The sequence below is a fragment of the Indicator indicator genome, chromosome 17, assembly GCF_027791375.1.
Source record: "Indicator indicator isolate 239-I01 chromosome 17, UM_Iind_1.1, whole genome shotgun sequence".
In the NCBI taxonomy this organism is placed as follows: domain Eukaryota; kingdom Metazoa; phylum Chordata; class Aves; order Piciformes; family Indicatoridae; genus Indicator; species Indicator indicator.
The window spans coordinates 6,623,321-6,644,190 of record NC_072026.1 but is presented as its reverse complement, the minus strand read 5'-3'; the positions used below and the strand labels follow the sequence as shown (position 1 = coordinate 6,644,190).

Sequence of the window (20,870 nt, the reverse complement as noted above, 5' to 3'; positions counted from 1 at the left end):
CAGCATTCAGGCCATGTAGCACAAGGACAGAAACCCACAGGCTGCTTCGGCAGGAGAGTGACTGGAACTCCATGCTGCAAGTGCTCTTCATTCTCCTGGATCAGAAGTACTATTATATTCCTCAGTAACTTGGGTACCAAACCCACTCAGGTCTGAACACAGCACTATCCAAGTACTGCTGTACACCACGAGGTATCTACACATACCTGCTCCTTGTTCCATGCTTACTGCAATTCAAACTCCTGCAGCAAAATGGCATTTACCAGATAACTTATCCATTGCATTTCCTTTAAGGAGAACTAGGAGATACCATCCCTTTGTTCTTTGCAGTTACTGAACATCATCATGAAGACATTCCTCCTTTCAGCCTGCCTTTAAATCCCCAACTTGCACATTCATAGAGGACATGAAAAGACTCTAGCTAGGACTTTCATCTTCATGGATCAGCACTTCCCAGAGGGTCTGCCAGTCAAATGTTCCCTCCCCAATACCTATTTGGCCTGGCCCCTGACATCCTTTCCCAGGCATTTCAATTGATGTCACTGATCTGGGCTCAGAAAATAATCCTTCTAATCACTGACAAGAACAGAGGCTGCAGCTCAGCGTTGCTTAGCAAGGCTAAGAGGAGTACACAGCAATAAAGCATTTCGCTAGCAAGTGAGCCTGAAACCACAGCTGACCACACACAGGCAGCAGCTGCAATGAACAAGAAGTGCCATGTTTTAAAAATAAGGGTAGTAGCTTTTGACCCTCTTCATTGGGAGGTCATTACAAAGCCAGCCCTGTACCTATGACCATACTGCATCCTGCCATGGTTCCATCTTGTAAGCTGTAACATGGGCAGCATCTGAGCATGGCCCTCATGGAGATGGAGATGCATTGACCTCATATAGCAAGGCACCAGGAAACACACAGCATGTACAGGCACCTGCAAAGCATTCTGTATATTAGAGTGGCTGGGAACTTCCAGCATAAAGACATAACTGCCTTTGCAGAGAGCACTGAATCCTCCAGGATGGAAATGTCACCACATCATCCTTTTGGGAATACAGTTCTCATGCAAGTGAAGGCAAGGACTGCCTCTTAGATCATGGGTGGAGCTGTATTCCTCTGCAGTACCACATCCAGCTGGACTCCTATGGAAAACAACTTTTTGAATCATGCAATGGGTAGGCACTGACAGCACTTGTTGCCCGTCATCACACAGCCAGCAGATGCCAAAAGTCCCAGAGAAAAGCATGGGAGAGCTGGGGGTTCTCCTCAGCCTGCCCAGCCCCACCACCAGGGCTATTGTTCCCGAAAGAATGTCTGAGGATTAATTAATTATCCTACAAGGGGCAGTAAGTAATAACACTCATTGTGGAACAATAGAAGCTATTTGGTTGCCACGACAACCCAGCTTCACTTCTGTGCCTTTAATTTATTCATTGCACAGTCCCTTTCCCAATCACATATGATGCCAAAAACTGCCTTGTTTTTCTTGCCAGTATCCATGTCCAGAGCAGGGGTAAGACACAGTCCTTTCCCTGAGGCATCTGTCACACAGAAGAATGATGCACATAAAATCCCTTCAGCCTGGAAATTTACATCACACAATCACTCTTCTGCTCCCTAAATGTTTGTTCTTTGAGATGATTCTGGTTTTGTAATCCTTTATTGAAGCTACCTAACCATGATGCTTACAGATCTTGATCTCGAGTAGGTTTGCACATATAGCTGCTTTGTCCCCATTCCACCCCCAGCCCAACATGTGTAGGAAGGATGGGCAGGAGATTATGCTTGTCAAATCAAATGGAGAGCCAGGAGGGATAATCAAAAGCTTGGAAGTGATGCCTTCACAGTATCAACAGGAGCATGGCATGGAGAGTGCCTGGTGCCATTTGATTACAGCCGTGCCACAACCATCAAAACACTCAGTGCCCACCCATAGCACTGCCCAATTCTGCAGGATTCACAGCAGCATACAGATGAAGGTTCATAGCAGGAAACATGTTCTCCCATGCACTCCACAAAGACATTATTGTTGCTGTTTCTCCACGGCTCAGAGCACACACATTTGCCCCATCCATCCTACAGCAGAGGGAAGCAGATGTTCGCTGGAGAGGGGAGACCATCACGTTCACATGGCAAGGGTTGCAAAGTGTTGCTAAGGGTATGACTACTAGTCTAGGACACAGCCTGCCTGGCCACAGCTGCTCACACCAGGTGTATGACAAAGAACATCATCAGCCTTTATAGTCCATGGACACATCTCCAGCAGGAGGTTTGTCCTGAACCAGCCTCTGCAGCACTCAGCTATCTTCTCAGGCCGACTGAGGAAGATCAGGCTGTTGAAGGCAGCTAAACTGAGAACCAAATGCCTCACTCCCTTCCAGTTATGTTTGTGAAAGTTGGGGTCTTAAACTACAAGTCCAGACCCCAAGTTGTTCATGCTGGCTCTAGCAAGGAGCTTGGCAATTGGTTCACCACAGGAAAATTCAGGTCCAAGTTGAGACCGGGGGAGGACCTGATCAAAGTTGAGCTCTGCCTTGACAGGCAAGATAGATGGAACTAGGTTAAGCCATCTGGCTTTTCTAAGTTGAATCTAACCTCAAGCACAGCTACCCAATGCAATGGGGACCTAGGTCTGTACCTGACATTCTTATTGTACACACTGTCCACTATCAGTTTCTAGACTGAGGTAAAACATGCCATGCAGATAGTTATGGTAATGGTGGGATGACAGCAGAGTCTGCAAAGGAAAATGTTCCATATGAGAACCTGAAGGCTCACGGCTGACACTTCACCCTGGGTTGTGCCAACACATGCATCCAGGATCTTCAAGCAGTATGGAAACCAAAGCAACTAGTCAGACTGTCTCCCCTCCCCTCCTCCCCTCCATGCAACAGCAGAATAGCTGGTGGGCCACAGAAACAGGGCATGAGAGTCCAGAAACAGATAAATAGGACAGGAGCATTGGGAGATCAAGGTTTTAATTGACTTGAACAGCAAGAGCTCTAAACTGGCCTAGGATTCTCCTGCCTTGGCCGGGAATGGAGGAACAGGACAGCTGCTGATAGGGAGGTCAGGAGCCTTCCAGTCCACTCAGCCTCTTGGAAAGGAGGGGAGTTTGGAGGAAAAGCCTCTGGGCAGGAAGGAGAAAGGCAAGATTAGGCAAAGATCAGCACAATCCGCGTTCTCTGATGGGTGCTAAAGGCTAGAGAGACAGATAGCATAGGCCTGGATGTGTATCCAGAACCATGACCAAAACAATTAACTGATTTCACACCAAACCACTGCTATCCAGGCAGATAATTCTTTTCTTCTCAATGGTATAAAAAGCTTCAGTTTAACAATGCCACCCAGAACTACATCTTCATCAGATGCCTCCCTTTCCAGTGCAGATCTCCAAAGAAATGCCAAATTAACACTATCAAAGATGAGCTTGGTGGTCACAAGCTGAATGTAAAGCCACCCCTGCCCTTATGTTAACTAAGAAAATACAATTTGCATCTATTTTTTTTTTCTTTTAAGGCATGAGCATTAATGGATAAGAGAGGTGGATGTGCAACCAGCACAGAAGTATAACAAATGAGAATCTACTCTGGGTAAGATGGCACTAGCTCCAGAGTTGCCAGAAGATATCCTCTGTCCACATGTTCACAGATACCAGCAGAGATGCCTCAGTGTGCTGATACAGACAGTCACTAACCCTTCTGGAATAGACTCTCCACTAGCAAGCGAACTGCAGTCATTCAGCAAGCCCAACCACATCACACAGCAGGGACAGATGTGTACCACATGCCAGCCCTGTCTTGCAAGTGTTATTTTAACGAGGTCAGGATTGTTTCAGCCTGGGTCTGAGGCTGTGGGGACGACTGACAGGCAGTCCTAGTGACACAAGTCATTCAGCAGGTAGAAGAAGCAAGGCTCTGATTGAATCCAGCATGGTGAGACAGAAAGAACAACTCTTTTCCTATGGCCCTGTTAAGTGTTTGGTTTTCTTTTCCATCACACCACACATGGAGAAGAATTCTGCCTTAAATTAGAGTTCCCATCACCCCTCAAAATTCTGTATCCAAAGCAGAAGCAAAAAAGTCCTTCTTCGATACCAGACGTAAGTCTCTCTTCTTCCAACAGCTTCTCAGATGCAGGAAAGCTCCATAATAGGAAGTCAAGAAAGCAGGGGTGTGACTTCCAAGCTTTTCAAAAGTGCACCCTGAGATCTCAGGTAGCTCCAAGAAGCCACTGCCTTGGAAGCACATCGCAACCAGAAAAATGGCAGAACAGTTTGTTAGGCTTTTTCCCTCCCAAAACTTACCATGTTGACTTCAGAGATCTGGTCAATGCTGGAGATGTGGATGCTCATTCCCACTGTGACAGGGTTACCTGAAACACAGATGAACTGAGTTAGGATCATCTTCAAGACTTCCTCTTGTACCTGTTATTAAAGAATTGCCTAGAGATGCATAGATACAATTTGAAGCAGCCTCACATTCCCCAAATATCAAGGATTTCCAAGTCACATGTGCTCAAATGATTAGAGAGAAGGAGATTTCTCTAATTCTCAGTCCTTCAGACTCACCCCTAGGAGCAGTGCAGCCTAAGCTTGATTCCTGGAAGTTAATTACCCCCTAGTTATACAATTATCTCTAGTTATTCCAAATAATGCCTTCAGAGACTATCAGTAGGCTCCCAGTGGACTTGCATAAGGTGTTGCTGATTGACCATACAAAGAACATAGCAATCAAGCCCATGAAACACATGGACAGGAAAGATACTTCAGCTCACTCCTCCATCACTCTGTCAGCTCTGAGTGTTCCGTCTGAAGGCCCCAAGTGAATTTTAATACCCAAGATACCAGAAAAGTACAGGAACCAGATCTCCGAAGTGAGAAAGCAGCATTTGTATAGTCACTTTTCTTCCCATTTCTTGTCCTCCCCACAGCCCCCAAACCAGAGAACAAACAATCCCACTGCAAGCAAAGGCCCTCTTCTTGCATGTGCAAGGTGGAAAATCATTCTTTGCAATGCAGTAGTAGAAAGGGAATGACAAGCAGTTATGTCACTCAAGGTATTAACTCTTCCATGGACTCATTAGTAGATCTAACTGCTAAAATATTTACAGATAATCATGAAATGGCTTTGAAAGTAATTAGGAGACTGGGGGAGAGGGGAGAACCACACAACTGGAAATGAAGTGATTTTTTAATTATGTGTTACCAAAAGTAGGGAAGTAATGTCATTAGGGCTGCTTTGTGATTGGGTGTACTGTTAACCGAGACCCTCTGCTGCACATTAAGCAGCATTATCCTTTAATGGAATATGAACAACACAGAAAACATCAGAATCAACAACTGTAATTAGGCCCTGCTATACAAATCTCCTTAAAGAGGCAGTGTTCTTCTCCAGCACTCCTGGCTCCTTGTCAGGGGTGCCAGAGGCAGGGGTGCTCAGGAGACCTTGCAGAGGGTGAAATCCTCACACAACACTCTCCTGCTGTACTTCTGTCTTCAACTTGCACAAGGGAACCAGGTGGGAAAATAACCAAAAGTCACTTCAGGGAGAACTGATTCTCCTTCATCCTCTCTTATGCCAGAGGCTAATAGTGGTACAGGAAAGCTTTTAAGGAAGTCTCACTTTGGTAGTCTGCCTTTTTTTTTTTTTTTTTTTTTAAATCATGGCCTTGTGATAGAAGCTATAGCAGGGGAAGGGAGTCATCACTGCCCTGAGGCTCTTGCAGGCTTTGGTTACAGGAGGAAGGATGGGGCAGTGTGCAAGGCTGCAGCAGAGCTGGGACGAAGCAGCTCAGCACTCCTGAGCCTTTCTGGCACGCAGAGGGGTTTTCCTCCAAGAGCTGCTCTAGTGCCTGCTTTGCTTCCAGTCTGTCACCACCCATACGTATGTCACTGTGGTTATGTGTCCACTCCTTCCTCAGTGCAAAAAGTGTTTCTTGCCCCCAGACTGTGTAGAACACCCACTGAAACCAGCAGGCTGGGTGGTTATGGCAGGGGAGCACTGGCAGTGGTGATACACAAATATTTGTCAAATACAGAGTCTATCCAATCTAATCTATCTGTCTAGACATTTGTGCTGTGTTCATCACCATGGTATCTGAGTGCCTGAGGTCATGCAGTGACTCAGTGTCAGAGCCATGGATGAGATCCAGACCTCCCAACTCCCAGCCCCAAGACGAACGTTGGATCAGCCATGCTGCTCCCCGTCAGCCTGGGCTCAGCTGCATCCAGCTCCTGTGCAGAGTCAGCAGTGTTCCTCTTGGCCTCTCTGGGTACTGCACCCCATCTATCAGGCCAAGTGAGAGGCTCCACTGCCCACTTACAGCCCCAGAACATGTGCCCACAGACAGAAGCATGTGATAGTCATGCAAACACTTCAAAGATGAAGGTGTGCAGTGTCCTGCCTTTAGTGGACCTACTCTCAGTTTGATCCCAGGAAAGTCGTTTCACCTTTTCCATCTCTGTTGTGAAAACTGTCTCACAGCCTTCTCAGGACAGGGATGCAAGAGCTTGTGCAGAGCCAACAGAGAAAGCATGCCCTAACTCTCACTGCAGCCCAGAGAAAAACTAGACCGGCTGGTATTCAACATTTGGGCTGGAAGTAGTACACAAAATAAACAAAGGACATCAATTCTGCCAATGTTAATAGCTTCAGGCAAGAGGGATACAAAAGTAGGGTATTTAAAAATATGGGATAACTTCATCTGTAAATTTGTTCCAAAAGGCAGAACTCTGCATTTGTGGATCTGAGACAATGCAAAAGAGCAAAACATATTAAAGGTCCAAGCTTTTACCTGTGCTTTGCCAATGGGTGCCAAATCCTAGACCTTCCCCTTAAAGAAAACCTTACACCTAGAAAAGGTTTGTAGGCAATGTCATGAGTGAGGGCGTGTGAGAAATTCTGTCACCAGTGAATGGCACCCCCACACGTCCTTGTTTCTCACCACTGCTGGAGAAGTCACCAACATTTTGCCCTGAAAGTAGTTTGATGCCTGTGAAAAATGTACTTGGGAAGTTGGAAGGGAAGCAGACAAAAGAGTTATAATAAAACCTGTCCTTTTTTTTTTTTTCTTTTGCAAGTGATATTTGTCAAATACAAAAACAGTCAAGGTAGAGAACAAGTTGTGCTAATGTGCAATATTTTCCCAGCAACTAGTTATTCTTTCACATTTTATTTTATAATCCTTAAATGCCTCAGAATCTAGAGCCATGTTGCTGCAGTAGGAATTCCTGTGGCATGACTGCAGAGGAAAGGTCATGTTTCCAAACAAGTGTCTGCCTGCACCACAGCCAGAGGTGATGGCACCCTGGATCAGGATATCTCTTCCAGATCTCAGCCTGGTACCTCAACAAAGACAACACCACAAACTCCACAGTAATAGGTCTCCAGATACTGGATGCTTGGGCAACTGCCCTGTTCTGAGTTCCAAGCTGCCCTCTTTCATTCTTGCCCAAGAGAAACAGACTAGAGCAAGCCTGGGCTTCTCTGCCATCAGACCTCCAACTACTATACAGACACAGCCAAAAAAGACTCAAACCCAGTCAGTCTGAAACTGTCTTTTTTAATTTTTCTTTGCAAAGTTCAAACAGAGAAAGTGAAAGAATGTAAATAAGTCACTATTGGGTGTAAGAAAGCAAAATAGTGATTGTTCTAAACACTTCCATTGGATAGATAGAAATGTTTAAGAACTATTACCCAAAACAAAGTAGGCATTCTGCACATTCTGCGTTCGGCAGTGGGGGCAGTTGCTGGGCTGTCTGGCTGCTGTTTCTTCTTCTCTTCTGGCTGAAGATAACACACACTGACCTTGGCAGCTAAGTTAACAACTTTCTGCTTAACTAACTCTGCTTCTCTGTCCAGGGGGGTCTGGGGGGAAGCTCCTGGGAGAGGGAGGCCCCTTTGGGAAGGGTCCCCTTTGGGGGGAAGCAAAGGGAGATCGGTTGTGCTTTTTCTGTTGATATTGTGTATATATTTGTAAATGTTGTGAATTTTGTATATTTGTACATATTCATTGCATTTCATCATAGATTGTAGATTCTGCTTTGTAAATACAGCTTTCATTTGCTTCCAGACTGAGCTAGCCTGGTTATTGGGGGGGGGGTGGGGGGGGGGTGGGGAATTTCAGCTCACACTGACACAGAATCTTAACATGATTCTTACCACGTGAACTTGGCAATGGTAGAAAAGCCAAAGAAGTCAAAGGGAGAGGCATCAACCACAAACTTACCCTTTAGCCTAAACTACAGGAAGAAAGGCATCAACGGGGACCTTGTGGGGGTTGCACAGCCCACATCTTTCATGGAAACAGCCTGGAGTTTCTTTAAACCACCAGAGTCAAAAATTCCCCTGGACGGTCTCTTCCTGCATTTCACTGCAACGAAGGCATTTCCTAAATATCCAAACTAAACCTTCCATGCAGTGTAAATGTAGTTTAGTCTCATTATTCTCTCCCAGTGATAGTGAAAGAACAAATCAATCATCCTTCCTTAACAACAGCTTTTATGTACTGAGAAACCATGACATTCCTCTCCCTCCCCCACCAATACTGTCTTGCCTAGATTAAATGCACCTGATTTCTTCAACCTCTCCTCAGAGGTCATGTTTTCTAAAGCTCTGACAATTAGTGCTGCTCTCCTCTGGCCTTTTGCCAATTTGTCTACATCTCTATTTTAAAGCATAGTATCCAGAAAGCAGCCACTGAGGCAAAGAATACATGTCACTGCTACAGAAATTAAAAGAAAACAAGCAACCTCCTGTGTACAGCATTCTCCTGAAACCACAGAAGTCTCTCCAACCCCCCCACTGCACCCATCCTGGGAGCTGCTCACATTGTGTAGGAGGTTAGAGATGTAAAAGGGGCAGCCCAGCTCTTGCTGTTAGAGTGCATCACAAATGCAGGAAGAGGGAGTACAGCTCTGTCTCTTTTGAACAAGAGCAAAGATTATTCAAGACAGTTTTGTGCATGAGCCCCAGCACTCCCTGCTTGCATCCTGCCTGTGGCATCACCAGTCTCTGAGATCCCTGCAGCAGCAGGAAAGCCTCTTTAAGGTCTTCTGCTGAGTAAACAAAGTCAATCAGAGTAAATTAGAAGCTTCAGTCACTAAACCTACATATAAAACAGGTCTGGGCCTTAACCTCCAGTGGTAAATACCCAAAGGCGTAAGACTCCATGCAAAACTCTGCTTCTTATCCCCAGCTCTGCAGAAACTAGAGGACAGCAGTGGCACCAGAGGCCAGAAACAGCAAGTCCCAGACAAGGTTGCCCTGCACTGACTGGCAGAATTATTTCTGCAAATGCAGGGCAATATAGGCAGCCAGGAAGAGGGCAAGGTTTGCTGATATATGTAGCTACAGGACTGCAGTGTCTTACTTGCATATTCACCAAACAAGCTCAGCTGCTAAGATACCCTCAGGTTTGCCAAAGGCATGACCAGCACATAGACTAATTTCACTCCCAGCACTTTCTCCTTCTCTCTTATTCCCACTTTCCCGAATAAGGGAGAACTGCTCAGTCCCTACTTGCTCTTTCCACAGAAAATTGTTTGCCCAAGCCACTGCCTCTGCTTTGTTCACAGCACTGAACCTCAGGGCACTCTGGCTTTATGTTTACAGCTTAAAACCACAGCCCACGTCACTGCTCTGCGCAGTGATGAGTTGGTTATACAAGGGCTGACAGGCATGGTTAGTTAGGAGGCCAGAGCTCCCAGGTAATCAGAGGTGCAGAAGGCAGCACATCCAGCATCAGCCTTGTCACTAGCCCAGGAGCTGCTGCCTGGGTGCAGCCATACAATCTTTTAAGAAATCCTACTCTGTCCCTCCCAGAACAGATACCTTTGAATAATTTTCAGCTGATGGACTAGTTAATCCTAGGTCATAGTGTTTTAAACCCATTCAAAAGATGACTTAAGAGGACAGTCTGCTGTTACAAAATTCTCAGATTCATTGTGGTGGGGTCTCTACCTACACCCCAGGACAGGAAGAATGGAAATGCTCCTGGGTTTTCACCATGTTGAAGGATTGTAGGGAGCTCACAGATTGCTCTCTGCATAATAGCCGAACTCAGAGATCTCAAGACTGAGGCTCTGCTGCAGCAGTTAATGGATGGATGTCTAAAAGATGCCATCCCATCAGACTACACAAGCCAAATCACAAAGAAGTTTCCCAGTGTTTATTTTCTTGTTCCTTTCTTTTTTTTTTTTTTTTTTTTTTAGCCTAGGTACAGCATCAGGCACAAATTCAGTAAGTGTTAGCACTGCTTGAGCACCAAGAAAAGTTGACCATGTATCATGAAAGCAGAAATGCTTTGGGAACAGCCTTCATCCACTATCTCTGATTTGCCATGACATCTAGAAGTACAGAGTTCAACAGAGTCTCTTAAGAACCTACTTAAACTTTTCCAACAAAATGTAGGTTTAAATAACCAGTAAACATTTTCCAACCCCTTTTTCCACTTGTTTGTTTTTTTTTTTTCCTCCACTCATTTCTTAACCTATACCCTATCTGCATCCAATGCTGGGCACTAAGTTTGCTAGGCTCAGCACAACATCCAGGAACATCAAACACATTCCAAAGCTCTCCCTCTACTCTCAGCAAGTCACTCCATGCCATCCAGAGGATTTAAAAGGGCAAAGCAAACCATGACATGATGCTTTTGGTCACTGTTGTACATTACCAGAAAGAGAGATGGGCTCATGGCAAGCCAGCAAATGTGACATTGCCTTCTTGTCTGTGTGGAAACTGGAAGCATGCTGCTGAGGAATCTCCTCTACAAGAAGCAAGCATGGTATTTTGGAGTTTAAAGACAGGGACTGTCAAGGCCTGCTACTTCCTCATGGATTCATTGTCCTGCAGGGGCAGGAGGGGTATCTACCACAACTCGTACTCATGGAGATTGCAGCCAGTCTCCAAGCAGATCTGGCAGAAAACACTTTCTTCTGCCTGACAGCTTTCCTGCATTTTGCCATACCTCTTCTGGGAGACCCTGGCACTTTTGAAGCTGCTTAGCCTGTACACAGAACAAGATTGTGCCAAACCTTGCTAGACTTTCCATTCATCCACATCAGACCAGATAGAGCGTCACCCTGTGCAAGGAGGCTAATGAGGATTTCCAGCCTTCACCATTCTGCTCTCCTGGCATTCTGGCTTTTCACCTCATCCAGTCAGATGGCTGAGTTTGCATTACTCATTTAAGGGGAAATACTTCCCAAGGGAAATGAAAAGTGAGAAATGGTGGCATCAAGGACTGCAGACATTTGATGGAACATCTAAGAGAGGGTACAACCACAGCATAGCTCTTGAGCTCTTTGAATAGTTGAACCCTGAATAAAACAAGGGCTTCAGTAAGAGACAGGTTTTCCTCCAAGCAAGCAATGAGGCCAATTTTTTATCAGGGCACCAAGAGACACAGCACTTGCAGAGGAGGCAGAACTGACCACTCAAGTACTTCTATCCTGTGATGCTCTTTGCAAATACACAGGTTAACCTTGCTAATGGCAGCCACATTTCCAGCATGTTGTCAAGTGAAGCTGTCCCTGTAGATCTGAAATAGGTACAGAGCATTTTCTCAAGCAAGCTGTGCCTGCTTGTGAGCCAGTGCTGAGAGATCCTTTTGGAGGAACAATGCTTTCCCAGTGCAGATGTAGCACTCATTCTGTGACTATTCTAGGGAAAGCAGAGAATGAAGCAGCACAATCTGTGAGGCACAGTGGATTACCTAATCTATCTCATGGGTATTTTCAATGGATTAGTAGGTATTAGAATGGGATATTGCAAATGTCTCATGGAAATTTGGAAGTGAGAGAGAACAATCAACTGGCTGCAAAAACAGTGTAAAGGTTGTCCCAGAGGGATTGAAGGATTTCAGAGGAAGATAAATCAAGGCTGATTTTAAAAGATGTTGGTAGACAGCTACCCAAGCTGAATAAAAACAAGGTCTGAAATGTACAGGCTTAAAGACAGAACAAGAGAGTAGACACGAACCCTCAGAACATCTTCACTACCAGTAGGCTCAGTTCAGTGAAGCACCTGTACATGGACACAGAGCTTTCAGCATCAAGAGAATCACTGACTACTCAGAATACCATCTGTTCTTGGGAGAAGCCTAGGTCACTGCTCAGGAGACAGATTTCTAAAGCTGTTTCATTCTTAGCAATGAAGACAGTCTTCCAAACCCTTCTGTATGCGTATCTCTTGCCTGGGTGATGTGCATTTGGTAAGCAAAGTGAGGGGAAAATGAGTTCCCAGGTTTGTCAAACTGCACATTTGATCCCATATATAGACATACTCAACTGAACCACCCTACCAGACCAGTTCATTACCAACCTGACACCACCAGTGGGGCCCAAGCTTTTAAAAATTAACTTTACCAAGAGCAGCAATTCCCCGTTACCATTCATCCCTTGAAGCAGGCAATGCCCAGCTCAGATCACAGCCACTTTATGTTGCAGGGCTGCCACAGCCATCAGTTTCTTTGTTGGAGAAGAGTGGTTGAGAAAGCAGATCCAGATCTGACCATCATGAATGTCCTTATCTGCTGCCACTCTGTGCTGCTGGAGTAAGGATTGGTCACCTGCCCTTCCCCTCCAGGGACAAGTCTCCCTGATATACAGACCAGCTCCATGGCTTTGCAGTCTGCAGGGCACACACTTTGTGATTTGCTTTTACATCCCTCTCTGCAGAGCCTGGCACTATGAAACATTGCATTTTCTTGATAACACTGAGCTAACACTGGGAAAAGCAGAGATGCAGAGCATCCCAGATCCCTTCAGCTCTTACATTCCATCAAGAGTAGTAGCAGGAGGGCAGCAGGGCTTCCCAACTAAGTGCATATTGTATGTCAGCACAAGCCAGGCATTCTTCCTTGGCAGCTCCTTGAAGCATCAGACCCACACCAATCAGCCACCTCCACCTTTCTTCAGCTGAATTCCCTCCTGTCTCTTGTCAGAATCCTGGCAGGCAAATGCATTCCTCCTTTGAGCCCTGACGGTGTAGCTGTGGGACACAGTTCTGCCCACCTGCCGGGGAAGCTGTGGGAGACTGGGGACCAGTCCATCCCTTTTGCTTTTACTCAGGCCCTCAGAGCTCATGTTTGCTCAATCTCCTCACAGGCAGACCAGGCATTTGTCTGCTCTCTCAGAGCCACCACTCCCACAGCTCAGGCAGGCTCAGAAGTCTTCAGCACCCTGCTGCTCCTCATTTCCTAGCCTACAGCCTGCTTTTTAACAGGGCAGATCTTCTGAGATGTTTGCAGAAAACAAAGAGTATTTTGAGCCTCTTAGGTAAATGTGCAAAAGGCAGCAGGGTATTTAGTCACCTAACCACAGCTTTCTGCCACAGAACACTCACTTCAAGCCTCAGAACAGGCAGGTTCCCCCTCTTGCCCAATCTCCAGCTCATCAGGTTAGTCTCAGAGCAGATCCACTCCTAGGACTGCCTCACAGGCTGGAAAACACTGGTCACAACTCAAAATTCCAGATTCCTGCACAGGCCCCTGTGCTACAAGGTCCACAAATGCACAAGGGGTTTTAAACAGGATTAAGGCTGAATGTCTAGTGCTGGAACCCTCCCACAGCACCATGACGCTCTTTGCAGCAGCCCAGCAGGTAGGAATGCAGCAAACCACCTGAGAAACAGCAGCACCATCCTTCTACCTGCAACCAAACAGCCTCCAGGGGCAAAGGTAATGCCACACGTGGGATATCCCAGCCCAGCATCTGCTGGGGATTGACACAGAATCTAACCACCTGGCTCCTTCCCTCCACAGGACCCTCCAGTCCTAAGGTGAGGCCATGCAGCAATTTTCCCTGCATACTAGCTGGCAGCTGTGGAAATTTCTCCCTTGTTTCTCATCAGTTTGTCTCACTTCTCATCTGCCCACACAGGGCACAAAAGTTCTGGCCCATGTTTCCAGTGCTGGGCTTTTCTGGCACGTAACCAATAAACTCCTGCTACAGGAAGGAGCCTCTCTCTCATGTGCCCTGGAATATCATCCCCCAGACAACTGCAGACCTGGCCTGTACTTGAGTATCTGACCTGTCTGGGAAAACACTCTTACACTTTACCCAATCCTGAGCCACCTAATCCCCTTAGCTGAAAATGAGCTGAACCAAATTAATTTAAATGGGTTAACACCCATTGGATCAAATCCATTACTCTGTCTTGGAAGTATCTGTGACAATAACAAAATATCTGCACTTGTCATTTTTATCAAAGTGACAACAAGAAGGTGGTTTCCTTTTTTTACCCCATTTTTAATTTTTAATGAGTTAGCCACACATCCTGCTCACTGTTTATGGACTCTTGTCTTTAAAGGATACCACAGCATTTAACTCCTGGATTAAATCCATTTGGACATGGGGGATGCATGCAGGGGGGAAAAATAAAAGAAAGGAGAGATGTCCAGGTGAGGACATGCTAAATTTGCACAAGTATTGAAACCAGGACTGGGATGTGCAGGAGGAACAGGGGACAGCCCTGACATGACCCCCTGGCCACACCTCCATGAGATGATTTTTGTGATGGTGCTGGAGATATTCTTTCATCCTCCAACACAGTGTAAAGTCAGTGGCTGCAGTCTCCAAGGGAGAGAAGGTCACTCCTTTCTCATTACTTCTGTCAAGTCCTTTGTGGAGATATCTCCCTTTCCTGGTGTCCATGGTATCTTTATGGATAGAGCCTGCTCTTAGGGCTTTTGTTAATGCTGACTTCAGATGCCTCCCCATACTGCCCACCTGGTCCTTTCCTTACCTTATGACAGGCACAAGACCCTTTAGGTCAGCTCAGAAACAGAGCTTTGGGGTCACACTTTGCCCAGGGCTTATGTTTAGTGACAGTAAGGACAATTTACAGTACAAATATTGGAAAAGGAAAAAAAAAAAAACCAACAAAAAAAGGAGTGAGTCAGGCCTGAAAATATCATGGCATTCACATTAAAATCATGAGTCTGAGTTAGAAATCATGAGAAGCGAAGTACACACACAAACAAGCCTCCCTCCTTCCAAATGTTATGCATGGCATTATATGTTTTCATCTCCTAGTTTCTGAGACCCTTGGATGTGCCCTGTTCAGATTGTTCTGCTTTTTCTTGACAGTCTCAGCACAAAGAACATTTTACAAAACTCAGGGACTGAGAACTGGAAGAATTTTGTAGTGGAAGAATTTAAATTGGAATTAAGAATCAAGTTGGAATTAAGAATTAAGTTGGAATTTAAGTTGGAATTAAGAATTAAGTTGGAATTTAAGTTGAAATTAAGAATTAAGTTGGTCACACCTGCCCTGGTGTTTCCAGTCATGTTCTGTCTGGAAATTCAGTAGGACAGAAGTTACCAGGTTACCTTTTACCCCAGCACCTCTTATGAAGAGATAGAGCTAAGAGCCATTTGTTCACTGCTTTCACCCAGGAAGTGTGGATGAACAAATCTTACAGAGCTTTTACATATATATTCATCTCCACCAATTCATCAACATAATAATCACATATTACTTACTTGAGTACTCATCTATATTTTTATTTTCTCTAGCTTCAAATACTAGCAAGGAGCTGGTGTGCAATAGGGAAGGAAAACATGAAGGGGAACTTGTGATGAATGTTCTAATTTTGCTATGAAAGGAGGATAAGAAGAAGACTCAGCTCAAAGCCTACCCTTTCCCTCACTTCCAAAAATTTCCTACCAAGCTGAGGCCCTTCCCCAAAGGCCAGCAGGGCTTTCCTGCAGACCTCCTCCCTATCTGGAGGAAGTTTCCTACTTCAAGTGACAATGTCTCACCAGTAAGCTCCCAACCATAACCTGGCTGACCTCCTCTCCTCTTGTGACAGCCTCTGATGCTTTGCTAGAGCTTTGCCACCTGCAATGGGCAGATCCCTTCTTTATGCTTTCCCTGGTGAACTCCCCAGTGGAATCCTTGAATGTGGCTTTTCCCATGGCACAAGTTTCCCTTAACCTGGAAGAGTTGTTTGCTGTGGTCTCACTAACACAAAGCTCCTTAAGAAAGAAGCCTTCAGGTGGATTGTCTTGGTGAGGCCACTGTGTGAGACAAGAGCAAGAATACACCAGGAAGCTGCCTGGTAGCCAAGGAGATTTGTTTGGAAAGATCCCCTGATCAGAAATCCCATCTGGGTTCTGTAGCACACCTGCTGTTGCAGCCTGTGGAAGAGGAAGGGGCAGTTTGGTGCTCTCATTTCTCATCTAACCGTTGATCCTTGGTCCCAAATGCAAGCACAGGATGATAAACTGTCATAGGAACCAACTCAAGTATACTGCTTCTGGGTCATGTTCTTGGTAGGGAGTGGTCTGCATGGCAGAAAAAAGCCTCCCCAGATTTTGGTAGCTGAAATGACCCTGCAGACTCAGAGAGTGGAGTCTCACACTGGGACAGGGAAGGCTCTGGTGCCTCTTCTGGCTGACAGCCTGTGGTGAGATCAATTAGAGAAGCACATGAAGAGTGTGAAGGTTGGAACTAGTGCAAGAGCCAGGACACCCTTCCCGCTTTTTCTGCTACATGACAAGATCGTACCCAGGGAATATATTCCCTGCCACATACACTTATAGAAAATATTCAGCCAGTGATCAAATTTTCAAATGGTCAGTTTTTCTGAACAGGGTGGTGAGGGCTGCCCTCCTGCTGCACTCACCAGGACAGGAACTATTTATGAACAAATTTAATGCCCATTGCATGTAAGAGCCTTTCCTATGGCTATAACCCTTCCATTTCTCTGCAGCAAGAAATGGGCTTAGCTGCCTGCTTCCCTTTGGGTATTGCACAGGCTACCACAGTCAAAGGCAACGGCATGGTTTGGTGACCAAGCAGGCAACTAGAGCACTGAAGGTGCTCAGGTCTGTTGTCATGAATAAAGAACAATAGCAGAAAGCAGAAATTCCCAGTGCTATGCCTCACACTGCCATGGGTTTCCTGTGTCATCCCCACCAAGTTTTCCCCTGGGTGTAAACCAGACCTGTTAGTGGCTCATCAGCCCACAGGCAGTGGGGAAGATTTGTTAGTCAATGTTTGTGGAGCACAGGAACCTTGCTGCTATCTGTCATACAGAGTCCATAATACTACCTGAGAACAAATTATATTTGTGCATAATCAAAATCACATCCACCTCTGCCCTGACTCAAGAATGCTTTTTGGCTGATGGTGATGTCCAGAGCAGAGAGAGCACAGCTTGATTTCCAGAGCCCAGGTTGAGCTGGCAGAGCTGGCAGGTAGAAATATCTTGTTTTGAATGGCAAACTGAGCAAGTCTGACACTAAAACCACTGAAGGAGAATAAATATGGAACAAGAAGATACAATTTTTACAGAGGCTCTTTTCCAACTCTAAGCATACTCAGAGCCATCCCAGACTTGAACTAAGAGGTGTTGAGGTCTAGGGAGTGAAATTCAAGCCACAGCAGGTTTGGCTGAGGCTCACCCCTGGCACAAGCACAGCCTGGGCAGCCTGGTCTACTTGAGCATGCCCCTGCTTACTGCAGAGGGGGTTGGACTCGATGACCTTTGGAGGTCTCTCCCAACCCAGACCATTCTATGATTCTATGATATGTAAGTGCACAATTTCTTAACAGCACTATTCCTGTAGGACTGCAGACAGTAGGAGAAACAGGAAGGGGAGTGGGAAAGATCAGAGAAGAAAAAGTTTTTAGCTCTGACACAGAACGGAGGATAAATGCCAAAACCAGAAGAATAGCCTATAGGAACTGCATAATCAGTGTTCCCCAAACCAGCTTGAAATTCATACCCTGCTCAAAGCAAACAGTGACACTCCTACAGCCTGGGAGAAAGGGCTGACTGAGAAAAACACTATTTCTTTCCATTTAGTGGGAACAAGATCAATCACTGCATCTCCAGAAGACCTGTTTTTTAACTAATCTGTTTGTGCTACTGGGCTCCACCATCCAACGTTTCTCTTTTCCACAGCTGCAATGTGAATTCCTTTAACAGGCTTTGTGTGGCCATTAAGACATCATTTGTCCTGCCCATGTTTCTGGTCATGTCTTAGCAAGTGTACAATATTTCACATGAAAGAGCAGGATATAAATAGACACTCAGCAAACCCCACCGAGGGCTACATGCAAGAATGGATCTTACAGGCTTCCACACCAAATGCTGTCACTGCCACTGAAGAACCATCTTACATCAGTTCAGCCTGACAACTCTTTTATTTTTTTCTTTTTCCCTCTTTGAACCACACAGAGGTGAGAACAGTGACGTGCACACACAACCTCTCTTTCATGTAGCAACAGAGCTACAGAAGATCCCTTGGCTTTTATAGTCTGTGTTCTGTGGGTTAAAAATATTTTTCTGCCTAACTGGGATATTGAGAGTCTTAGGAAATGAACAATGCAGATATGTAAAGCTGCTCTGATGAACAGCTCTAGGGCTATGAGAAGATGTTTTGAGTAATCAAAAGGACTTGTACTAATGGGTTTTACACTCTTTATACATTTTGCTTTCAGTGGTGGTCCCTCGAAGGCAGGTTTAGTGGCAGGAATGACCTCAGAAATGGCAAGTTTTATCTAGATGCATCTTTTCAAGGAGAAAGATAGGTCCAGGTGAGATGGCAAACATCCTCCATATAAACAACAACCTTCTTTTAGTCAGTTAATTAGCAAATATTGGAATTATTCTACTAATCAGTTACTTGAATGCATTGTATTTGGCCATAAAAAGAATTAAGAATCCATGACTAAGAAAAGAGCCCAAAATCATGGAATGAATGCTTTGTGAAAGTGATGATCTTTCTTTTAGAGAGATATCTCAGAGCTTCTCACTAAGCACGGTGCACTACCATGGACCAGCTCCAGCAGTGCTGGAAAGAAGCTTTGTCAGGGGCCGAATGGAGCTGCAGGGAAAGACTGCACCAGCCAAGGGTGAAAAGGAAGGAGGAGGGCAACTAGATGCAATTATCTGGCATGGGCTTTGGCACAAACATGAGAGTCAACATCTCCTCCAGCTCCTGTGAAAGCACACTGGCTTCATGGATGACAGTAGGACTTCACATCCTTCACCAGATATCAAATCTAGAAATCAGTGCTTGGCACTACCAAGCACAGCTCTAGAGCAGGCACACAGATTGCTCAGAAACTCAAGTCCAATTTGACTCTGGGCTGAGACTCAGGAGAACTCATCTGCATTGCTGTCTTTTTCATGCCGCCCAAAACTCCCTCCACTGCCCTGTCAGAGCTTGCTGTTTCTGAAGGAGGATAATAAGGATCTTGTGGGGCCACAGACGAATGCACAAATATGTTCAATATACAGCAAGAAGCTTGCAAGCTCTGTCACACTGAAGGAAAAGGCTGATCTAATATTCAAATATATTACTGCATTAAAAAAAAAAAAAAAGGCATGAGAAAACAAAATGGATGAAAGTTAGGTGGAAGGATGACCACTGCTGAATGGATTTTACAGAGGCAGTTCTTAATGAAACAGTCCACAGGATCCTTGTTCATTCCTTTTCCTCGTTTGACAGAGGATGGATTTGCTCTGAGGATGACACAGGATTATATACTGGAGGACAGTGCTGACAGTGGGGTCCCCGCCTGATGTGCTGAAAAAGCTGCTAAGCCATGCAGAGAGCAAGGGGGAGGCCTCCAGGAAAGGAACGATGTTTGTTTAGCTGAGTCCTCTTCTCCAGGACTGGATGTGTCACCGGGGTTCCTCCGTGCTCCTTGCTATTTTTGTGAACTTTGCATGTCCCTCTCTTGGGGCACTGGGGCTGAACACTCACAGCTGTGGCTGAAATCAATAGGTGCTGTGCTTCAAACATGCCACACAGCAACTGCAGTGCTGCTGCCAAGTATTCCGGAAAATCACGGGTTTGGCTGGGGACCCCACAGCAGGGGTTACCTTTGACTCCTCGAGGAGAGGTGTGAACATGCTGGTGATGTACAGGTGTGCTCAACTGCACTTATAAAAACAACTAACTACGTGCTGCAGGCAGGTCTGCATACAGAGCAGTCAAGAAAAATGAGTCCAATATGGTCTTTGCCTGTTCAGTTCCAGGCTTTGCATCAGTCGTGCATCTCACTCTAGCCTGGTCCAACCTGTCCTAATCACCTGCCATGACCACCTCAGCTAGTCCACACTGTCATTCTCCTAGTCTGTCCCCATCCTGAATGGAGGGAATAAGAGAGATCTGTTCCCTGTGTAAATGGCATCTCTTGTGTGTTCTGTAGAGGTGCTCAAGAGGAAGCAACTGTCAATCCTTGCCTGCTGATGCACCCTCACAAAGGGACCAAATACACATCTAGGGAGAAACCCCAATACTGACTTTTCTGCAGTCCTGAACATCTGACTTTACAGTATCAAAATCCTTTTCACAGCATGTATTTCCTATAAAAAGAGCAAAGTGGAAAAAATAGAAATCCCATCATGTGGCAATGTGTTAACATCCACATATGTCCCAAGAAGGACTGGATCCTTTCATTTCCTGCCACTTCAATTAATGAAGTAAGACACAACAGCAGGAGGTTGTCATCTTCCTTCTGGATTAGCCCTAGACAGGATGTGACCCATGGTCTGGAGCCAGAAGTCACATAAATGGGGATGAAGTGAGGGCTTCACAGCTGCAGCCTGTTTTACTGACCAAGAACATCCTTTTCTTAACACCTTTTATTTTTCAGGAATGAAAGTGGGACTAGTGTCAGCCCTGCTGGCATATCCACCTTTGCTCTGGCCCCAGGTGACACTGGGGGTTGCAGACTTCTCCAAACAGCTCCTGCCTCTCCTTCCTCAAATTACTCTTTTCCCCAACCCAATCCATATTCACTCCTCTGCTTTCAACTCCAGAGCTGCTTCTCATTCAACTCCAGAGCTGCTTCTCTGCCCTGAGGGAAGGGAGGGTGATATTTCCCACTGAGGAAGGCTATGTGAAATGC

General features: G+C 45.6%; 1 protein-coding gene across 2 annotated transcripts in view; it reads right to left on the bottom strand.

Moving 5' to 3' along the window:
• The window catches only part of LOC128972454 (gamma-aminobutyric acid receptor subunit beta-4), a 72,046-nt gene that overhangs the window by 41,329 nt on the left and 9,847 nt on the right, over nucleotides 1-20,870 (bottom strand). For both annotated transcript variants that reach the window (XM_054388441.1, XM_054388442.1), the window contains exon 3: nucleotides 4,301-4,368. In XM_054388441.1, coding sequence (XP_054244416.1) covers nucleotides 4,301-4,368 — 68 coding nt within the window. The remainder of the gene's footprint in view (nucleotides 1-4,300; nucleotides 4,369-20,870) is intronic.